At 47.4% G+C, this 22,367-nt stretch overlaps 1 protein-coding gene across 3 annotated transcripts in view; it reads right to left on the reverse strand.

Moving 5' to 3' along the window:
- The window catches only part of Efcab6 (EF-hand calcium binding domain 6), a 203,569-nt gene that overhangs the window by 104,780 nt on the left and 76,422 nt on the right, over nucleotides 1-22,367 (reverse strand). For 2 of the 3 annotated variants that reach the window (XM_031351264.1, XM_031351255.1), the window contains exons 7-9: nucleotides 21,514-21,650; nucleotides 16,195-16,307; nucleotides 5,854-5,972 (exon numbers count right to left, since the gene is read on the reverse strand). In XM_031351264.1, coding sequence (XP_031207124.1) covers nucleotides 5,854-5,972; nucleotides 16,195-16,307; nucleotides 21,514-21,650 — 369 coding nt within the window. Of the gene's footprint in view, nucleotides 1-5,853; nucleotides 5,973-16,194; nucleotides 16,308-21,506; nucleotides 21,651-22,367 lie in introns of those variants that run through there. The other variant, XM_031351274.1, reaches the window with a different exon arrangement.

Here is a 22,367-nt window from a genome sequence, read left to right on the forward strand (position 1 = left end):
GTGACACACACACACTGTGCAGGAGGAGGTGACACACACACACTGTGCAGGAGGAGGTGACACACACAGACACTATGCAGGAGGAGGTGACACACACACTGTGCAGGAGGAGGTAACACACACAGACACTATGCAGGAGGAGGTGACACACACACACACTGTGCAGAAGAAGGTGACACACACACACACACTGTGCAGGAGGAGGTGACACACACACTGTGCAGGAGGAGGGGACACACACACTGTGCAGGAAGAGGTGACACACACTGTGCAGGAGGAGGTGACATACACTGTGCAGGAGGAGGTGACATACACACTGTGCAGGAGGAGGTGACACACACACACACTGTGCAGGAGGAGGTGACACACTGTATATGAGGAGGTGACACACACACTATGCAGGAAGAGCTGACACACACTGTGCAGGAGGAGGTGACACACACTGTGCAGGAGGAGGTGACACACACTGTGCAGGAGGAGGTGACACACACTGTGCAGGAGGAGGTGACACACTGTATATGAGGAGGTGACACACACTGTGCAGGAGGAGGTGACACACACTGTGCAGGAGGAGGTGACATACACTGTGCAGGAGGAGGTGACATACATACTGTGCAGGAGGAGGTGACACACTGTATATGAGGAGGTGACACACACACTGTGCAGGAAGAGGTGACACACACTGTGCAGGAGGAGGTGACATACACTGTGCAGGAGGAGGTGACACACACTGTGCAGGAGGAGGTGACACACACTGTGCAGAAGGAGGTGATATACACACTGTGCAGGAGGAGGTGACACACACACACACTGTGCAGGAGGAGGTGACACAGATTTGTGCAGGAGGAAGTGACACAGATTTGTGCAGGAGGAGGTGATGTAGACACTGCAGTGGAAGGTGACACAGAAACTGCACGGTCCGAGACAACTGAAGACTTCATTGGGAAGTTGCCAATGCAGCTGCATTTTAACATGGGTATATCATATCCTAAGCACAATGATAAAAACAAAGCTCTCTGCACTGTGTCAACACACCACAGAGTGGGAAGAGCAGAGGACAGACAACACACTGCAGAGTGGGTACAACCAGGACCAGACAAACACACAACCAGACAGAGAACGTAGCTTGCATGGAACATCAACAAATAAGCACCTTTTGTGAAAATGTCATGCAGTAAAAAAAAAAAAAAAAAAAAAAAAAAGATTCTTTACAATGGTGTCCTGAAATAATCAAATAGTCAGAGATGAGGGGGATGTCAGAGGTGAGGTCCTGACAATAGAAATGACAGTATTGCAAGAGGTAATAAACATCACAAACAACAGTGAGAAGATGGGGTCAGACACACACTAACAGGAGCAGGGCGTGGGGCGTAGAAGAATCTCAAAGCAGAGAAACAAAAGACAGAAGGATTAATGTGACCTGGAGCAGGAAACATGGTGGCCATCGGTGCAAGATGGCCCAATAAGAGGACAACTGTGGACAGTACTGAGGGAGTGAGGGAGAGGAAGAGTGGAAGAGGGTGGGACAAGGTGTGTGTGGTTTTGTGTTATGACCCAGGATATTTACAGAGTCTGTGAAGCCCTGAAGCTGAACATCTAAAGAATGGGCCCATGTTCCAAGGAGTGTTGTCAAAATGTTCCAAACTAGGGCATAGCTCAGTGTGGCTTTTACGTGTCATAGGTCAACAGAACAATGTATCTGGGGACCCCGAAATCAGCTGCAGGAGAGCCATCAGGGTGACCTGAGAGGCTTCAGAGCAGCAGCAGACGCCAGAAGGCAATAGAAAAAAAAACGTGCACTCCATTATGATGAAATGAAATCAGAGTATAGTCACACACAGCCAGACTCTGCTCAGGTCTAACACAAGGCACACGGCTTCCTGGGTGTGGATGCAAGGGAAGCAGGGCACCCATGGGCCTTTCTTGAGGAAATTACCAGACAATAAAACCCAGCCAAGCAAAAAAATAAATCAGTAATATAGAGAGAGAAACGCCCAGAGCGTCGAACTCCACTGGTGACCACCAAATATAGCTGAGTATGAAAGGAAGGCTGGCCATCTGGGGATTGCCATAACTGGACAGAATATAAATATTACCAACTCCAAGAACACAACGCAGACACCAAGATCTGTGCGGTGGGGGCTGGGCAGAGGAAGCCCAGCAAGTGTCAGTCAGTTGTCACTTGTCACCAAGCTCTACGGCGGCAGCGAGCCAGCCTCTTCACAAACATCACCACCTCTTCAGCTCTGCCTGGTTCTTCCCATCCTTTTCATGGTGTTAATGTCCCTTCAGGGACTTAATATGTCGTGTGGGAGACAGACATCCGAAGTTCCGGGGCGTCTTCCTGTCACTTGTGATTGACAGTACTGAAGCGGGTGGTGATAGCTGGGACCCCAGAGCCACACTGCTTGGATGTTAGGACATGCTGTGTACCCTCCTCCTGCCTTGGAGCTCTCACAGTGCCTATCATGCGGGGACTGAATCGTTAATTCCAGGGCACCAGGGAATTGGCCTGGTGAGGGATGACCCATGGACAGGGTTAATCTTGATGTCACGTGACACTGAGGCTTGCTTTACTCCTGGTAAAATCAAAGACATTTAAATTAAAAGTGGATATTATGAAAGGAGAGTGGTTTTTGGTTTTGGTTTTTAGTTTTTTTCTTTTGATACACGGCCTTCCTGTGCAGCTGAGGTTGGCCTGGAACTCAGATGAACCTGCCTCAGCATACGAAGCCCAGCACCACAATGCCCAGGGACTGTCTTCTTAGAAAAGCCTGTCTGTCTTTTGCCTGCTCGTTGATGCAGTCGTCTTTCCACCCTTGAACAAGACGGAACTTGAATGCTGGTCACCAAATACAACCTGGGCTCCTCTGGGTTGGGGACTATGGTATTTCCTGCACGTGCTTTCCAGAGAAGCTCACTCTTTTTGAGGATTGTGTATTTTCTGAAGGTCACATTTTCATGAATACAGTAAGGTCATTCACCAACAAGAGAAAATGAGCTCGGCCAGTTTATCAGTAGATCTGAACGCTGTCCTTCCTTGGTTCCTTTCACCGATGCCGGCTTTGTCAGTGTTTCCTCGCTGAAGTGTCCACACTAATAACCTGCAAGGCTCTGTGTACATTAGAAACGGTTATTGAGACTGTGGGGATGATTCAGTGTACCATCGCAGAGGATCTGAGTTCAGTTTCCACACGGGGCAGCTCACAATCACCCATAAACTTCAGCTCCAAAGAATCCAGCACCCTCTTCTGGCCTCCTTGGGTACCCACACACCAGTGCACACATGCACACACAAACACATACATGTAAATAAAAATAAAAAGACATTTTTAAAAAGGCACGGTTTTATTCATTTGTCATTTGTGCCATCATATTTTGCCCGGCTGGTCTCACGTTCATACAAAGTTTTTCTGTACAAAAATACGTTTTCATTTTCATGTCGTCAAACTTTGCCTTCTTCCTTTTGTTTTTTAGGCTTTCCTTCATACTTGAAAGACGCTTTAATTTCAAACTTTCAATTTTCCCCTGGGCTGGGGCTGCAGCTTCAGCTTGGTGGTAGGGGTATTGCTCAGCATGGTCCAACACCCAATACCACAAAAATCGGTTTCCTGCACATTGTTCACTCTAGGTTTGCAGTACTTGCTGTGTGTACAAATTGGCTTTAGTGAGGGTTTAACAGGTGACAAGCTTTCCTCCCAAAGTGTCTGGCAAGCAAATGATCGCAATGATAATTTCATCACTAACAGTTAATTAATTAGTCTTAATTAATGCAGGCAGACTCAGCCCAGTGTGGGCACCACCATTCCCTAGGCAGGGTCCTAAGCTATATGCGAGTGGAGAGAATGATCCGAACACAAGCGAGTGTCGTGCTTCATTTCTCTCTCTCTGCTCTTGACTGTGGACATGATGGGACTAGCTGGAAGTTCATGCCTTGACTTCCCCACAATGATGAACTGAATCTGTAAGCTGAAATAAACCTCTTTCTCCCCAAGCTGCTTTCTGTCGGGTATTTTCTCACAGCAACAGAAATGAGACCAGAACACTAGGCTGAACTCGCGGCACAGCTTGACCCATTGAAACTGCCTTCCTAAGCCCACGCTGGCTGTCCTTGGCGGCACCAGCTCCAACTGTTACACCTTCACAGAGCATTCAAATGGAGCAGGAGCAATCCTCAAGCTTAAGATTTCAAAAAGCACATATATAATCCAAATATAGAGACCAGAGATAATGACCAGCCCTCAACCCAAAGTGAGAAGAAGCCTGTTCATTTATTCATTAACGACCAACTCTCACCCAAGGTCAGAAGAGAAAACTTCAGTCAAGTTTTCTTTTATGTCACACAACCAACTGTACCATTCCTTTATATGTTTTCTGTATCTTTTTCTTCCTGTTAGCCCACAAGTAGCACAGAGGATACAGTTAAAATTAACTTCTCAGACTGGGGAGATGGCTTTGTAGGTAAAAGCAAATATATCATAAGACCTGAGTTCAAATCCCCAGCATGGCCATGCATGCCTGTAGCCACACTGTCGGTGGCTGGGGACAGGCAGATCCTGAGATCTCACCCATTAGCCAGCGCAGGCAAAATTGGGGAAAGCTTCTGAAGTTCAGTGACAAACCCTAGACCCCCAAAATGAAGAATTACAGAGGAAGTAGGCTGACACCCTCTCTAACCGCTGCATGGACACTCATGAGCTCTGGAAATGCACACACATGTGCTCACATGTATCACCAGACATGTACCCACGCATGCATACCCTTCAGACTCATACTTGACACCCACATATCTCCACTTCCGCACTCCAAAGCCACACCTTACACATGCATGCTCCAAACCTACACCCCATACATTTATACCACAGCCTCATACACACACACATCCCACATTCGAACCCCACACCTGCATACTTACCTTCATTCATACCTTACACCTATGTACCCCACATTCATACTTCATACTCCCAACATGTATAATACACCCTACACCCACACACCCTACACCTACATACTCTACACCCATAAACTCTACACCCACACACCCTACACCTACACACCCTACACCTACAACCCTACACCCACACACCCTACACCTACACACCCTACACCTACAACCCTACACCCACACACCCTACACCCACACACCCTACACCCACACACCCTACACCCACACACCCTATACCTACATACCCTACACCCACACACCCTGAACCCACATACCTTACACACTCTACACCCATACACCATACATCTACAAACCCTACACCCACACACCGTACACCTATATACCTTATACTCTCTACACCCAGACACCCTGTACCCATGCACCCTGCACCCATGTACCCTGTACCCCACACCCTGCACCCACACACCCTGCACCTATACACCTAAACCCACGCACCCTACACCTAAACACCCTGAACCCATGCACCCTACACCTATACACCCTGAACCCATGCACCCTACACCCACACACACTTACACTCACACCACACACCCATGCCCCTCACAGTTCCACCCCACACCTACACATCATTACATTCATACCACATACTCCACACGCACACATCCTACACCCACACAACCTTACACTCACACCACATACACCCATGCCCCTCACACTCATATCCCACATCTACACACCTCACACCACACACCTACACACCCCACATGTACATATCCCCACAGCCACACCCCATGCTCCCACACAGAATTAGCTCAATCACTGTTGGCATCATCAGTACATCATGAGGAGAGGTCCCTGGCAGTCTGAGGTGTGTGGCTGGGTACAAAACAAAGCTTCAGTGTAACACCGGACAGAGGCAATGCCTATGGTCACGCTTCAGCTCTCACCTCTTGGCAAAAGATCTTTTCCAGGTCATCCAAGGAGTAGTTCTTCCAGACATCCTCAGATGACACGGTGTCAAGCGGCCACTTGGCGTTTTTGCCTTGTTGGTTCTCCCTTGGGAGTTCTGTTAAAAAAGACCACAGAGTATTATTCACGTTGTAACGGCCATTTCTGGGCCATTTGTTTCCGATCATCACTTACTTGGTAAAAATTAAGATGAATGAACAGAGAAAAGGATGGGTCACTGGATTCATTATACTGAAACAGACTGATGAGTGGGGTTGGGGGAAGAAAGGAAATTAGCCTTCTGTGTGTTACTGTACGCCAGGATTGACCCTGAAATGTGGGCTAGCCTTCTGTGTGTTACTGTATGCCAGCATAGACCCTGTGGGCTAAAGTTGATGAAACTAGAACTGTCTGTGCAGTAGAAGGAAACCAGGGCCATTCTGTATGGCATAGACTTCACCAGAGACATGTCAGGGTAAACATCAAAGCCAGAAACCATTCACCGCCAGGCAGGTTCTCTGCAGAGGACAGTGGAAGGAAATCAAGCAGGGAAAATTTCTATTCACTTACAGGAGCAGGAAGCCAGTGTGTGGCCACAACTGTGATCCCAGCGCTCAGCAGGCTGAGGCAGGTGGGTTCTGAGTTTACGGGCAGCCTGAGCAGATGAATGTGAATATCCAATGGTTAGATATGGAGACAGGCATACAAAGAACTGAAAGTATAGTAAATGTATAAAGAGTCTTCAAATCATTGGTAATTTAGAAAATCTACTTACAATAGCAAGGCTAAACCACTTATTGTGATGAGGATTAAGAAGAAGGGTAAGAATGGGGAGGTTGAGGGGCTCAGGGCTAAAGTTCACACAACAGGTCCTGTGTTCAAATTCCAAGCCAGGAATGGCTCTACACACCCATAACCCAGTGCTGGGGTTTCAGAGAGATGGGCAGGTATCAGGGGCTGAACTGGTCGGCCCCAGGTTCAGTGGGTGTTCCTGCAACCAAGACAGAAACAGTAGAGGCAGACACCTGGATGCTCCTCAACTCACACAGGGGAGTATACCTACACATGTGTGCAAAGACATGTACACCACACACATATACAGAGATATATACACACATGAACGTGTATGCACACACAGAAACATATACCAACACACACACACACGCACACACACTGGTACAGGACAATGGCAGGAAGCAGCCCTCACTTGGCATGGCAGCGATCTGTGTGAACATTCTGAGCTCTGAGTGTGCTCTCACTGTCTGCAGCACAGCAGACCACCAGCAAAGGCAAGCATGTGAGGACACTCTCTGCGGTGCCAGAGAGAACCTGACCCAAGTCTCCCAGCAGTGTTCACAGGGAGCACATGGATGTCACCAAGGCTATGCAACAGAACACAGCTGTCAAAAACAAAGCCCTGGGCTGGAGAGATGGCTCAGCCACTAAAAGCCCTTGTTGATGTTGAAGAGGACCCAGGTTCAACTCCCAGCACCCAGATGGCAACTTACAACTGTCCATAAGCCCAGTTCCAAAGGATCTGATACTCTCATCTGACATATATGAGGTGTACAAATGTATATAGCAGGAAAACACACACAATAAAATAAATGGTAAAGAGAGAAAGAGAGAGAGAGAGAGAGAGAGAGAGAGACCTGTCTGTAATAAACATGACAGTTTCTTTACAATATATTCTTTCATGACTTAAAGGACACTTAACATAATTTAATTTTCATTTTCTCATTTATTTTGTATGTCTTGTCTATCCATCATCCACCTACTTATGTATCACTAAAAAAATAACTTGGGAGGATCTGACCCAGCAGAGGTGTGGAGGGCATAGGTGTATGTCCGAGGGTCAAGGGGTTGGTTTTTGGGGCTCTATGCATTTGGCTTTTGTTCAACAAGCCTGTGAGCATCTCACAGCAGCAGAAGATGAAGTGCCTCTCAAGTGTAGCCATCTTCTCTCTCAGCATTAAATGTGAAGAGGCACAAATGGTTCCCCAGATTTATTTCCTAAAATGTCTGCAAATAAGCCATAGCCAAAGGAGGCTCGCTTGCTTCAGCGACAGCCGACAGGCTGCCAGTCATCTGGAACCCCACGTCTCATCTCCAAGGGAGGGAAAGGAAAAGAGAGACCCCTCCCCAGGTCCCTCTGAGCTACATTAGGGACAACGAGACAGTCTTTCCAGCTGGGTTTCACAGAGTCTCAGAACACGCTGGGCCAGGCTCTGACCTGGCCAAGGTGGCTCTGGGTTCCCAGCAGGCTCTCTGGTACTTCAGGTACTTTGAGATCCTGGAGCTGAAGTATGCATGCACACACTACATACACATGCACACATATACACATACATACACATGCACACAAATACATGCACAAACACGTACACACTTACACACACATCACATCACACACAAAGCCAGGGCAGCCCACATATCCTCTATTTGAACAAAATGTAAGGTCCTGTGGGCTGCAGAGGGTGGTGAGGCGGGAGGCCTATCTGGGCAGGCCTACCTGTGAGGGGGTCATCTCCGGAGACACTCTCTCATCCCAGGACTTGTCATTCTCTTTTGATCTCTCTCCCTTCCTGTGATTTTTTTTTTTTTACAGAGTTTTTTTTTTTTTTTTTTCCTTTGAGAGGGCTGGGGTGGGGCCTGAGTCCTTTCCATGCTGGGTAACATCTACACTACAACACCCAGAGAAGTGCAAACATTAAAGGGCTCTAGGCTCCCCCAGGAGCAGCAAACAGAAAACTGTCCCTTGCCCCCATGAGAGTGCTTCACTGCCCAGACAGACGGTGCTCCTGACATGCGAGGCAGCCTATGGAGGCCAGTGTAGCCAAAATTAATAGAAACTGTTGTGCTACATTCAGAAAAACTAAAAGTAACAATTTCTGAAACTCAGTCCAGAGGTAGGTACAGCATCGTGTCTAAGAACTGCTGTTTCATCAACACATGAGCATGTTCTAGCAAATTCCACTCTGTGAGTCACCATTCACAGTGAAGGCCTCGGCAGAGGTGAGGCAGGGCCAGGGCCAGGTGTGGACCCATGCAAACAACCCTTAATAAACTCAAGAGCAATGTAAAACAGGCATGCATAAAGAAGGGATGGGGAGAAGGGTTCTAAGGGAGGGGAATGAGGTGGACAGGTGGAAATCTATTATATATGTGCATAAAACTGCCAAAGAGGAAGTGAAAAGTATTTTAGAAAATAAATTTTAAAAATTTAGAAAAATTCTTGAGAAAAAGAATTATGTGTTGTCGTTCTTAATCCCAAAAGAGAAAATTGAAAACAGATGCAAACAGATATGGATGTTGCTTCAGTTCTTAGACGCCTGAGAATGTCTTCCATACGCAGGACACTCTAACCTATAAAGAAAAGTTCCTGGCAAGGCACTGGTAGGTTAGGATGTCACACCAGAAGAATTAGAGGTAATGGAGTGGGGACTGCAGTGTCTCGGGAGGTTTTTCCCAGTGGGAGTTCCCAAGCCCACAACAGCCAGGGCCTTGGACACAAGGGGCAGACCATGTTCAATAAACACGCCACCTGGGGGCTGGTGAGATGGCTCAGTGGGGAAGAGCACTGACCGCTCTTCGGAAGGTCATGAGTTCAAATCCCAGCAACCACATGGTGGCTCACAACCACCCATAATGAGATCTGACACCCTCTTCTGGTGCGTCTGAAGACAGCTACAGTGTATTTACATATAATAAATAAATAAATCTAAAAAAAAAAAAAAAAGAAACATTAAACACTCCACCTGGTTGTGACTGTTGGCTCTGCCTGCCCTAGTTAGGGACTACTGTTTCCTCCCTAGCAAAATGGAGGGGGAGGGGAGTGTCTCTCATGAGATTGCAACAGATCTGTGAGTTCATACTCGCGTGACTCCTATGGATTCTCAACAGGCATCAGCTGCCCATCAATTAGTAAGAAACTTCTTCAGTAATCAGAGGTCAGAAAGAAGGAGACCCAGCCACAACAGGAGCTCTCGGCTGCAAAACAGAAGGGAAAACTACGCCTGGGACAGATCGCAGTACTATTGGCTACCAACCTCGTGCAAGATTGGCTGAGAGGACGCAGGTTAACTGTTTCCACCACATACCAAAAATGTCTGGGTACGATCACAGAGGTGTTAATTAACTTGACTGTGGTAATCATTCCACACCACATCAAAACATCACCAGTGTTAAACATAGCTGTTGATTATTCTCCAATCAAGTTGATAGTTAAGTGTTCACAGACTGAGGAAGGCAGCTGAACCCCATGTTCCCCTTCCTCTAAGGCCTGATCCACGGAGGTGTGAGCATGCAGCCTGCCACACCCATGCCTCCCTCCCCTAAAGGACTGTGTTCCCTGAAACAGACCAAAACCAAGCCTTTCTCTCTTAAGTACTGTCAAGAAAAAAAAAAAAGTATTGTCAAAGCAAAAAGAAGAGTAAAACATCCACAAATCACCACAAACAGGAAGATTAGACTGAAAGGAACACAGATCAAAAAAAAAATACAGCAGAAGAAAAGAGTAAAATAAAGATTATATAATGTAAGAAGGAAGGGAAGTGGAGGGAGGAGAGAGGAAAAGGGATGGAGGAACTGGGGGAAGAAGGGAAGGGAGGGCGGGAGGGGGATGGGATGGAGGAAGGGGACTTAAGAAAAAGCAATGTTTTAGGAGAGAAGACATTAAATAAGATCTAAGACACATGTAATATGAGTAACTATGAAAAAATCAAGGAACGGAATACAACAAATACTAAACATTTATGAAATTATCCTGCAATAAAAATGACTCAAGCCTTAACAGGGAAATACCACAGGATGGACTCGGGCCATCGATCATTGGTATCTGTGACTGGCTTTTAAACTTGTCTTCGTCTTCATTGTCTGCTTGACTGAATCTGATCACCTAGAAGTCACATCTCTGGGCCTGTCTGTGGAGCAACCTCCAGAGGTATGCTGGGAAGAGGAAAACCCATCCTTAATGTGGGGCCACCAACCCATGGACTGGATCCCCATACTGAGTTACTGAACACTGGCATTAACTTCTCTCTGCTTCCTATCCGTGGATACAATGTGGCCAGCTGCCTGGTTTCTCTCGTCTCATGCCTTCCACCAGGAAGGATGATATCCCCTCAATCAGGACCAATGGAAACTTTTCCTTCCCTAAGTTGCTGCTTTCCCAGAATTTGGTGCTGAGGAGTGGAGCCATTGCTATGATAAACAAGCCTTTGGAAAAGGTTCATGTAAATGCGGAAGTTTGGAACTATCAGCCTGAGATGCTCTAGAGCTGTGAGTGGAGCGGGGAGCTCAGTGGGTTAGTCTAGTGAGTGTTTGGAAGAGCAGAATGCGAGTAACGAGTAACGGTACAGTGGGGATATGCCCATAAGGATTCAGAGGGGATCACGCATGTACGCAAGCGTGCACACAGGCATGAAGGCAGGCAGGCAGGCAGGCAGGCAGGCAGGCATGCAGGCAAGCACACACGCATGTAGGCATGCATGCATGCATGCTGCAGCTTCCTACCCAATCCTGAAACTGTGAGGCTGAATTCAAGAGCGACGGACCTATTGCTTTGACAGGAAATTTTAAGAGCATAGTGTTTAGGCTGTGACGTCATTACTGTTCCCTGCTCTCACCCAGGGTCACAGTAAGAGATAACTTAAAACTTAAAGAAGAGCAGAGAGCTGTGGACAAAGCTGTGCGTGAGGGGGTGGAGAGAAAGCAGCTGTAGTCGATTAAGGAAATCGGTACAATTAAGGAGAAGCCTCCACTCAGCACTGGGCCGATGGGCTTTGTCAGCAGGCCCTCACTCATCAGGGTCCAATTTGTGAATATGCAAATTCATTTGAAACAAGAGACTCATGTAGAAATGGCCCCCCAGAACTCCTCTTGGTATCCTTGGCCCATAAAGAGTGGCACTATTAGGAGGTGTGGCTTTGTTGGAGTGGATGTGGCCTGTTGGAAGAAATGTGTCACTATGGGGGCAGGCTTGGGAGTGGGGGGGCTGGTCTCAGTATCTCAGTTTGCCTCCTGCTGCTTGCAGGTCCAGAAATCTCAGCTACCTCTCCAGCATATCTGCCTGTAGGCCACCATGCTCCCTTCCCACCATGATAATGGACTAAACCTCTGAAACTTGAAGCTAGCCTCAATGAAATGTTTTCCTTTATAAGAGTTGCTGTCATCATGGTTTCTCTTCACAGCAATAGAACCCTAACTAAGACCAAGACTCAGCTAGGACTGCCCAGCTGAAGGAGTTCCCTGCCCCCAAACAACTTCCTGGGGCAATGCTGCCCCAGGTTCAGCCCCAAGGCACACAGAGCCCTCTGTGCTGTGGAGAATGGGCCAGACCACATCTCAAGCTGGCACAGAACTTGACATTGTTGTCCGCATGGTGTGGAGTTTGGAGATTTGCATAATGCCAAGAGTTATGAAGTCAGGGAGTATAAAAAATAAAAAAAATTAAAATTAAAAAAATAGAAAATGAAGCCAGGGGGGCTTGCACCAAAGTTCCAGAAATTATTGAGGCTGGACAGCGTGTGGCAGAGTTGGAGTCATGGAGATTCTGAGATGCACCTGTGAAACTGATGCTGAAGTCATAATGGAGCTATCAGGACCGTGTTAGGTCTCCAGGAGCTTGCCACAGGCATAGGCTGGATCTGGCTCAAGAGAGAGGCTATGTGTGCTTCTGGTAAGGTAGGGGTACCCATGCCCACTGGAATCAGGTAAAACCAGCAGGAGACTCAGATGCTGGGCATCGGGTTGCAGGGTCCAGGGTTTGTCTTGCCGCAGCCATTCTTGCCTGTTGCTTCTCCATTCCACCCTTTGGAAAGGGACCACTTACTCTATCTGAATTGGAAGTATGCAACCTAATTAATTTAGACTGAAGAAATCTTGAGTCTCAAAAGAAACTTTGGACTTTTGACAGTCTTTCTGAAATTTTTTAATTACATTTTAATTTATTTTTATTTGGTATTTTTTTCATTTATTTTGTATACATGAATGTGTGCATGTGAGAGAACATGAGGAGAGAGAGAGAGAGAGAGAGAGAGAGAGAGAGAGAGAGAGAGAGAATGTATGTGTGTGTTCTCTTCTACCACGTGGGTCAGAGAGACTGACCTAGATCATCAAGCTTGTAGCATCTGCTTCACCAGATGACCCACATCTCAGTGGCCTGACCTGGGATTCTGAGCAGTGCTGAGGATATTAAAGATCAGGGGACTTGTGAAGTTGGGTTGAGTGAACAATGGATTGCATTCTGAGATGCCTATGCCCTTTTGAGGCTAGTGTGGAATGTTATGATCTAAAAGCAATAATGCCTGGGCATCAGTGTGACAAGGTGTCTTGGTCAGTTTGGGTTTTATTGCTGGGACCAAGGCGACTCATATAAAGGAAAACATTTAGTTGGGGCTGGCTTACAGTTTCAGAGGTTCAGCCCATTATCATCATGGCAGGAAGCACTGTAGCGGTGTACAGACAGACACGGTGCTAGTGCTGGTGCTGGAGGGGCAGAGACTTGTACACCTTGATCCCAGGCAGCAGAAGGAACTGCGTATCACACTGGGTGAAGCTTGAGCATATATATGACCTCAAAGCCCACTTCCACAGTGACACACTTCCTCCAACAAGACCACATCTCCTAATAGTGCCACTCTCCATGGGCCAAGCATTCACACATGAGTCTATGGGGTCGGGTTGGGGGGGGCATTCCTTTTTAAACCACCACACAAGGTACATACTTAGAATTGCTAAGCAGCTTGGCTAGATTCGGAGTCAACTAGCTTAAAGCACTTTAACATTCTTTGACTTTCAAAACACTGTTTGAGATGACTTCAATGGGATCAAAGCCAAAGCAGTGTCCTGAGTGTGTGCGCTTTGCCAAAGCAGGATGTGAGAGTGTCTCATGGGGTGGCTGCTGCAGAGAGGTCCCTGTCTCACAGACTCAGCTCACGCTAGCCAAGTGCAGATTCTGACTAACAAAGTTGTATAACAGAAACCCCAGGACAAGCACAAATGAGTGAGCCACACACCAGCAACAAGTGACATGGGATAAAATACGCTCAACTCACCCACGTTCCTCATAATCATTGCGGACAGTATGGAAAGAGGAGGGGTGGAACGAGAGCAAGGGATACAGACCAGAAAGATGAGGATCATACCAAAGAAGACGTGGAAAAGGCTCTCCAGGTGATCTGACTGAGAACACAGGCCAGTAAGACCAGGGCTTGGTGACATGAGGATAGAACATAAAAAGTACATCGAAAGTGACACAACAGACCCCAGAGAGAGCTGATGAGCCGGGCAGAAGCAGCAAAGGAAGAGCCACACTGTATGGAAAACACAGGATGCTCAAGGAAAATACAGCACAGAAACTAGAGAGCAAGCTCACGAGAGAATACAGAGACATGGACAGCAGAGATGGTCCGACATAAGGCTATAAGATGCTGTATCCCTGACGCCCCAAACCTGCAAAGTGAAAGACTTATTTAAAAAATTAGCCGGGCAGTGGTGGCACATGCCTTTAATCCCAGAACTTGGGAGGCAGAGGCAGGCAGATTTCTGAGTTTGAGGCCAGCCTGGTCTACAGAGTGAGTTCCAGGATAGCCAGGACTACACAGAGAAACCTTGTCTCAAAAACAAAACAATATATATGTATTATAAAACTATATATGTATATATATATATGTATATATATATATCAAACTACTACTAAAAAAATTACCCTTTGAGGAATTAAATTTGCAAATAGAAGATTCACCATGTTCTAGAAAATGTCTGCAGAAGACTCAATGATAAGACATGTCCTGCTCTGCTACTGAAACTCAGCATACAAAGTCCTACAAGCAGCCAGAGAAAGCCAACCGTCACTGAGTGAGGGAGCAAGCAGGCCTCGGGTTCACAGGCAAGGGTGGGGACTGGAGCAGGCCACCTTCGGAAAGAGAAGCATGGTACATCCAGCCAAGGTGGAACCATCGCTTCCTTGGGTTTGTGTGTAATTTCTAACCTGCTGATGTTCCCAAGCAACAGTAAATTCCTTGTAAAATAGCCTATGAGGTAATCTTTACAAGAGCCCCTTCACAATCCCTCACTTCTGTCCAGTGCATGGGAAGGCACCAGGGTGAGCTGACGGAGTTTCTTTGTGAGTGGTGCCATCAATTTGATGGCTTACTTCAGCCTTTGGCTTGTCTGCAAGTGCCTGGTGGGGCTTCAGGAGATGAAAAGAGATGACAAAACCACACTCAGCACTGCCTGGCACCTGAGTCCAAAGAACTGAGCCCTGGAACCAGCTCCCAGCAATCTTAGTAGAATCAGTCAGAGCCTGGGAACAGTTGTTTTTGGCTCACCGGGAAGGCGGAGCTCTGTCACAGGTATACCCTAAGGGCATTTGCTAAGCAGCATTAAAGCAAGACCAGACAATAAGAACAAGGTTATAATCCAATCACAGAGGGCAGAGGAAAAAATCCAAGTGACCTGAGTGTCCAACTACGTGACTCAAACATTCTTCCCAAAAAAGGGGGCCAAGGTGCTATTCAGAACCGCCAGCGCCGGACAGCTCCCAGTGCCTTGTTACTGTGGCTGAGATAGAGATGCTGGACAGGCAGGGAAGCCTCCCCTTGGAGATGGAGATGTTGGACGGGTGGGGAAGCTTCCCCTTTGAGGATAGCAGGCACACACCGATGGTGGCTTTCTGCATCTAATACGACTGCAAGCTCCTCTACTTAGTCCTCTCACATTGGTTTCTTCCCCACTTATGGAAAAGACTTCCCCATCTGAACTCTTTAAAGGTCAGAAGCAGCAGAAAGAAGGACAAATGACACCCAGAGGACTTCATAAGGACAGTCTGAGAGTCTGGGGGTTCCAGTCCCAGAACTAACTCCATATGCATTTCCTTTGTGGAGCTCACTGTTCTCAGATATAACATGCTTCTCTGTGTGTCCGTGTGTGTGTGTGTGTGTGTGTGTGTGTGTGTGTGTGTGTGTGCATGTGTGTGTGTGTGTGCATGTATGTGTGTGTGTGTGTGTGTGTGTGTGTGTGCAGTTGCCCACAGAGGCCAGAAGAGGGTGTTGGATCTTCTAGAGCTGGAGTTAAAGGCAAATGTGAGGCCCATGACATGGGTTCTGGGAATAGAATTTGGCTTCTCTGTAAGAGCAGTTATATGCCATAAACCATTGCCCGCCCCCAGCCCCTTTCTTTCCCTTCAGCCCTCACATTTTTCTTATATATAATGACATCATAGCTATCTTTGCAGTGGACACACATTTCCATATTGGGATATAATTCCTTAAGGAAGACCCACAAAGGAAAAAAACAAAACAGTAAAACCCTTACCAACATGCTTGGGAAGTCCTTACCTGCATTGGACAGTAGGTATTTAAAGCTCAAATCATTTTTCACACTGAAATTTTTCAGGAAAGTATTGTAGTCCACTGCAGCGGTGTTGTCGATGTTGTACTGTTTCAAGAACCTGAAACACAGACGTTCCCTGAAGTCAGGCAGAGCCAAGGCAAGTCTGGACAGACGAATGCGGCCAGCACGGATTTCAACGTCTTCCTAGCTGTTGCTGCTGTTAACAACAAGGCCCTGGGAAATACTGCTGTTGGGCTTCTTAGATGCAGACAGCTGGGGCTGGGGAGATGGCTCAGTCAGCAAAGCACTTGTTGTGCTAGGGCAAGGACCAGAGTTCTAGCTACGGAACCTACACAAAACAGGACGGCCTGGGCATTTGTCTAGAATCCCAGGGGTGGGGAGGTGGAAGCAGGTAGATTCCTCCAGACATGGGCCAGCCAGTTTATCCTTCCTTGGGAGTTCTAGGCCAGTGAGAGGCCCTGTCTCAAAAACAAACAAACAAACAAAACAACGACAAAACAAAAAAGGCCAAAAAACCCACAAAACAACAACAAAACTGCCTCAAAACAAACAAAATGAAAAACAAATAAGTAAAAAAGGTAGACAACCCCTGGGTCTTCAGACACACATACACACATACAGACTAAACACGCAGACACTTGAGAGAGAACACTATTATCTCACAGAGAGACACACTGAGAGAGGAACTGAACGTCCAGGCCCCTTCTTGAGAATTCCCCAGACACAAATCCTACAGTTTTCTTCCCTTCCTTGTTGGACGAGGGAGGACAGTGGGTCCCAGGGCCCAAGAGGCCCCCTCCTCGCCAGACAGCAGGAGCAATGATACATACCTTCCTGTAAGAAGCAGAGAGACAGGGATCTGGCTAGTGAGCCAGCAAGACTCACATTTCTGTAGCCAGGAACCCCAGGATATGAAGGGTACAGAGTGGTAAGCAGGTGATTCTTATAACTGACAGAAACCTATCACCACAGGAGACCAAAACCTTAGCCCACAGAAGCACACAGGCTCCAAAGAGCTAACAGCAGAGGGAGTCCAGCTGTTCTGGAGGCATTTATGCTGTTTACATATAATAAGACTTGTTTTCTGTTTATTTTGAGGCAGGGTCTCGCTATGTAACCCAGGCTGGCCTTGAACTTGCTATGTTCTAGCCTTGGTCTTCAAGTGCTGGAGTTGTAGGCTTGGGACTACCACACCCAGCTTAGAAGAAAACTGAAAACACACACACCTAACGCCTCTGCGCCTCTAGAATACCCCGAGATGAACGGGACGCTTTGGTTTGCAATGTGTTTCCTATTCTTCAGATCTGTGTGTGATAAACACTTTTCTAGATGATTTCTAGGTTACTACATTTCTAAAAGAATTCACAGTTTTTAAATGTTTGGTTATATTCTCCCCATATGTGTTGGTTTCTATAATTATCTAATTTCATGCTTTCTCAAAATTTAGTAATTAATACTTAAAGTATTTGTTATTTTTCTGGTTTCCAGATTGCACAGGGAGTGCCATAGATCCTTCCCCATGTTCCGCTCTTCCACTTCGATGAAGCTTCCTATTGTCCTAGTAGGAAAGGCTGCCAGATGCTAACTCCCTAAACAGCCCCTGGTTTCCTCTCAGCCCCGATCCTGTGAAAACCGTCCCAGAAGCTTGAGACCTGGGAGGCAGGCAGTACCTGCCAGTGTCCGCCTAAGTCCTTCGAGGCTGCTGGCCAAGGTGCTGCTCAAGCAAGGTAGGGGAGCTTGGTGAAGGCTCCACCCAGCACGGAAGCCTCCGTGCAATGCAGTATCCCGGCAGCCAGGGTCTGCCTACAGGAGAACCCTGGCTTAGGCTCAGGGACCTGCTGTATGCGCGTGGGAGGCAGATGGAAGGAAGCCCATGGTGGCGTGCCCTAGAGAAAACACTTTAGAGACAAAGCCCGGCCCTGAACAGAAAGGCAGAGTCTCAAACGGCTTTCTGCAGGGCCAGGGGGATAGATAGCTCAGTCTGGAGAATGTTTGATGTGCCAGATAAAGTGACTTTGATCCCCAGAGCCTATAACCAGAGTTGGGAGGTGGACACAGGTGAGTCCCTGGAACTCACTGGCCAGCCACTCGACCCTAATCCTTGAGCCTCGGGTCTTACTGAGAAACTCTGCTTCAGAAAACAAGGTGGTCAGTTCCCGAGGAATGAACACAACTGACTTCTGCCTTCTACAGGCATGTGAACACATGCAGGCATACACACGTCAACACACACACCCTCACAGACATACAGTTAAGTTTTTCTAAATGTTTTCACAAAAAAAGAGCTTAGATGAACCTGTTCTTAAAACACTATCCCAGGACTCCAACTCTAGGAAGCAAGGCCGGGGTGGGTGCACAGCCTGAAGAAAGCAGCAGGCAAGTGGGCTTCACAAGATGCTAAATTTGGGGAGAATGGGGGGAGGGGGTGGATCCCAGTGAGCCTTTCCAGCATCGAAACCTGGGAAAACGCCTTCCAGGCAACGCTAGCACAGGCTGGCCTTCAATGGTTTGCTCGACTACAGGCCTGCTCGGAAATGACTGCACAAGGATCAACGGATTCATAGATTGAAAGACTTCAGGCTAGAGAGACATGGGAATGGGCTGGAGGGATCCCGGGAGGGAAAATCAGTGCTCAGGTTGCAGGACAGTGCTGGCAAACTTGATGGTGAGTCATCTCTGGCCTTGGGTCTTGCACAGGCTGAGAGGCGCTCTGCAGGCAAATAGCAACTGTCTAGAAGTTGTAACAGTATCCCAGGTCATGGCGACTGTGACAATGTCCCCTGAGATGAACACCCGACACATGCAAGCATAACACAGGCATGCCACACACTTTACATCACGTCTTCATCCCCACGCTGTGGGGTGGGCTTCTCGGTGCCGATCCCATTTCCCACATGTGTGCACGCATGTATATGTGTGCATGTGTGCGTGTGCACACATGTGGATGTGTCTGTGTGTTTGTGTCTGCATTTTTGTGTGCATGTGTATATCTGCACACATGTGCTGGTGCATATGGGTGGGCAGGCACATGTGTGTGGAGACCAGAGGACAACCTCCTCAGCTATTGATCCTCCGATGCTGTCCACCTGTCTTTGGTGTTTTGTCTTGCTGGCCGAAACCGTCTCTCATAGGCCTGGAACTCAGCAAGGAGGCTAAGCTGGGGGGCAGGTGAACCCCAGAGATCTACCTGTTTCAACTTAACAAACTATGGAGTTACAAGCGCATGCTACCATACCCTGTCTTTCTTTTCTTTAATGTGGCTCCTGGGGATCAAACTCAGGCTTTCTTGCTCCCAGGGCCAGCACCCTGCTGTCTGAGCTATTTCCATGGCCTCCCTCAACACCTACTTCTTTAAGTCCTGGCAATACCTTGGTGTTCCAGGCATGGGGGTGCCAAGCACAGCCTTGACTTCAGAGCTTGGACATTCTTACCACACTAAGCACCTGGCACAGATCTTAAACAGAAAGAAGATGCTAGGCTAAAATCCTGAAAAGGTCGTGTACACCCTGCTCCAAACTGCAAAGTCAACACCAGAGCAGCCATCGGCAACAGCATCTTCTAGGATTCCCAAGAGGAAGGCACTAACACCGAGCCAGAAATCAGCCTCCGTGTGCATCTACAGGAACCAATCCTATTTCTGGACGTTGTTCACGGCCTCGGTGAGAAAACACCATTGTTTTTGAGGCATGAAAGGAATCTCGAATAAAAATTTACAGAGTTCTTTATTATTCAATACTTAAGAGATAGGAAAACAGACAGTAACTTTTTATATATATATAGATTTACTAGGTTGAAGACTGCAGTGCCAAACACAAGGTTTATTGTCAAATAAAAGCCTGCTTTGTTTCTGACGGCCTGTTTCAGAAGAGGCCTGCCTCCGCTCTGTAATTGCACGCACAAAATTATTTAATTTGTTTTGTTTGGATCTTATTCTGGACACTTTCCCAGCCAGAAAGGATATAAAAATTAAAACATCTATTATGCCTTTTATATTCTGAGGTAGGTTATAAAGAGGAAGAAAGAGGAACACATATTCAAGAGTGGGAAGGATCCATTTTTTTTTTTTAAGTCTCTGGTTGTGAGCCCCATCGGAGCTATAGGCACCCGTCCTCTGTGCTTCCTTGCTCTGGGCAAAGTCCCTCTACTTCCTGCAGCCCTGGTCTCGTCTATAGGAGAGGTGTCAGAAGCCGCAGTGACCCCTCCACCCCCCGTAACCGCAGCCTTTAACTTATCTCTTAGCCTCTGCAGAAACAGTAGGGGCTTAGTGTTCGGGCACAGCCTGAAGGACCTCGGCATTCCTGAGCCACTAGGACATGAGCCAAGGTCCACCAGTCACATGACACTGAGACACCTATCTACATATGTACACACATGAGTATGTCTGTAGTGTGTACTAGGTTTCCCTCTATTAATTTATAAGCACACCGAGAGACCAACAAGAATAAGTTAACAAGGGGACAAGACAGCAAAACTCTGTATGGCAGAAGGTACTCAGAAGGCATGAACTGCTCATTTCAGGACTCTCACTGAGCAGTTTTGGACCAGTGAATTGTGGGTAACTACCCCAGCAAGCAGAGGTAACGCCCAGGGTGGGCGGAGGCTGTGCTCAGAGAAGAGGTTGGGAAAGGGTGGGAAGAGGGCATCCTCTCAGCCGGGCACTTCATAAAGAAATACTACCGGGGTGGGTGGGGGCGGGCTGCTCCAGCACTTCTCACTCAAAACTCACAGAGAGCAGGAGCCAAGCATCTGGCCACCTGTGAGGGCTGTGCTGCAGCCTGAGTCAGGAGCAGGTGGTAGCATCTGGCAAGTGTCAGGAAGCAGATAACTACCTTGTGTTAGTCCCTATCCTCTGTCACAACCTGCTGCCCCCAGCAAAGACGTCCTCTAAGGAGAAGGATGTTTGAGCCATTATGTGAGAAGGCAGACTCCACAGCGGGAGCCAAAAGATGAGTGAATTTCAACACTGCCCCCTTCTCCTCTTTGCCCCAGGCCTGGAGTCAAACTCCCTGTGAATGGGAAACACACTGGATGGGGGCACTAGGCAGGAGGGAATGGCAGCAGGGGGCAGAGCAGCAGTAACCTATGCAAATGCCGAAGCTGGATGGTGGTGCTCACCGCTCCCTCCTCAAGGAATACGAGGGGCTAGGTCCCGCTTTTGAGAATTCACGGTCTCAGGAATGTGGCAGTAATGTCCAAAATGAAGCCAAGGAGAGAGCTATGGAGGGAGGGATGCCACTGTCATGGATCCTGGATCCTGGCCCTGGCGGCAGGGTCACCACACCCTCCCTGGCCTTACCACTCACATCTCATAATCCTCATCCTTCATCTTCAGGCAGAATGTCTCCAGAATCCGCCTTAGCTCTTGGGGCTGCACTGTGCCTGTGTTGTTGACATCAATAAGCTGGAAGACTTTCCTGATGGTCCTCATGTTTTGGAAGATCTGCATAATAGAAAGGGGATTTGGAAAAGTCAAGAGGCCCCATGGTAAAAACTCAAATAACAACAAATATGTAGCGGGCTTTTTTTTTTTTTACTACTTCTTGTAAAATAAAATGTTTTCAAAGATTCACCGCAGTACACTTACACAATGACATCTTTGGAAAAAAAAAAGAACATTTTGCATATATTGAGAGTTTGCAAGGCAATTGTCTCAGTAAATGGTCTTAGTAAGTTTGTAAAAAAAAAAAATCTCTTTTTAATGTAAAGCAGTAAGTCTCATACACAATTCATTCCATTTTAGGGCCGTATGAAAAACTCTTTCCTGCTAATTGATGCCGAAAAACTAGTCCTGGCATAGCTGGACTCCTGTGATTTTTGCTTTTCATGGCCATATGCGAACTATTTTTACTGCGAGCTGGAAAATCTGACGGTCTATTTCAACCTCTCAATTTTTTTTTTTTTTTTAATTTTTTAAAGATGCCACAGAAAAGTTTTTGCAACGATCTCTGAATTCAGCAAATGAGTCACCATGTGAGATGTTTGGCAGGGTCCTTGGAAAGGATGCAAGGGTGGGGAGCGGGGTCTCTGTGCTGGTCGGACTTCTATGGGGTCATCTGAGCGCTCAGAGCCCCGCCAACAAGTGCTCCAATCCCACCATGCCCCGCCAGCAAGTGCTCCCATCCCACCATGCCCCGCCAGCAAGTGCTCCCACCCCACC

Source organism: Mastomys coucha, unplaced genomic scaffold, assembly GCF_008632895.1.
Source record: "Mastomys coucha isolate ucsf_1 unplaced genomic scaffold, UCSF_Mcou_1 pScaffold11, whole genome shotgun sequence".
Taxonomy (NCBI): Eukaryota; Metazoa; Chordata; class Mammalia; order Rodentia; family Muridae; genus Mastomys; species Mastomys coucha.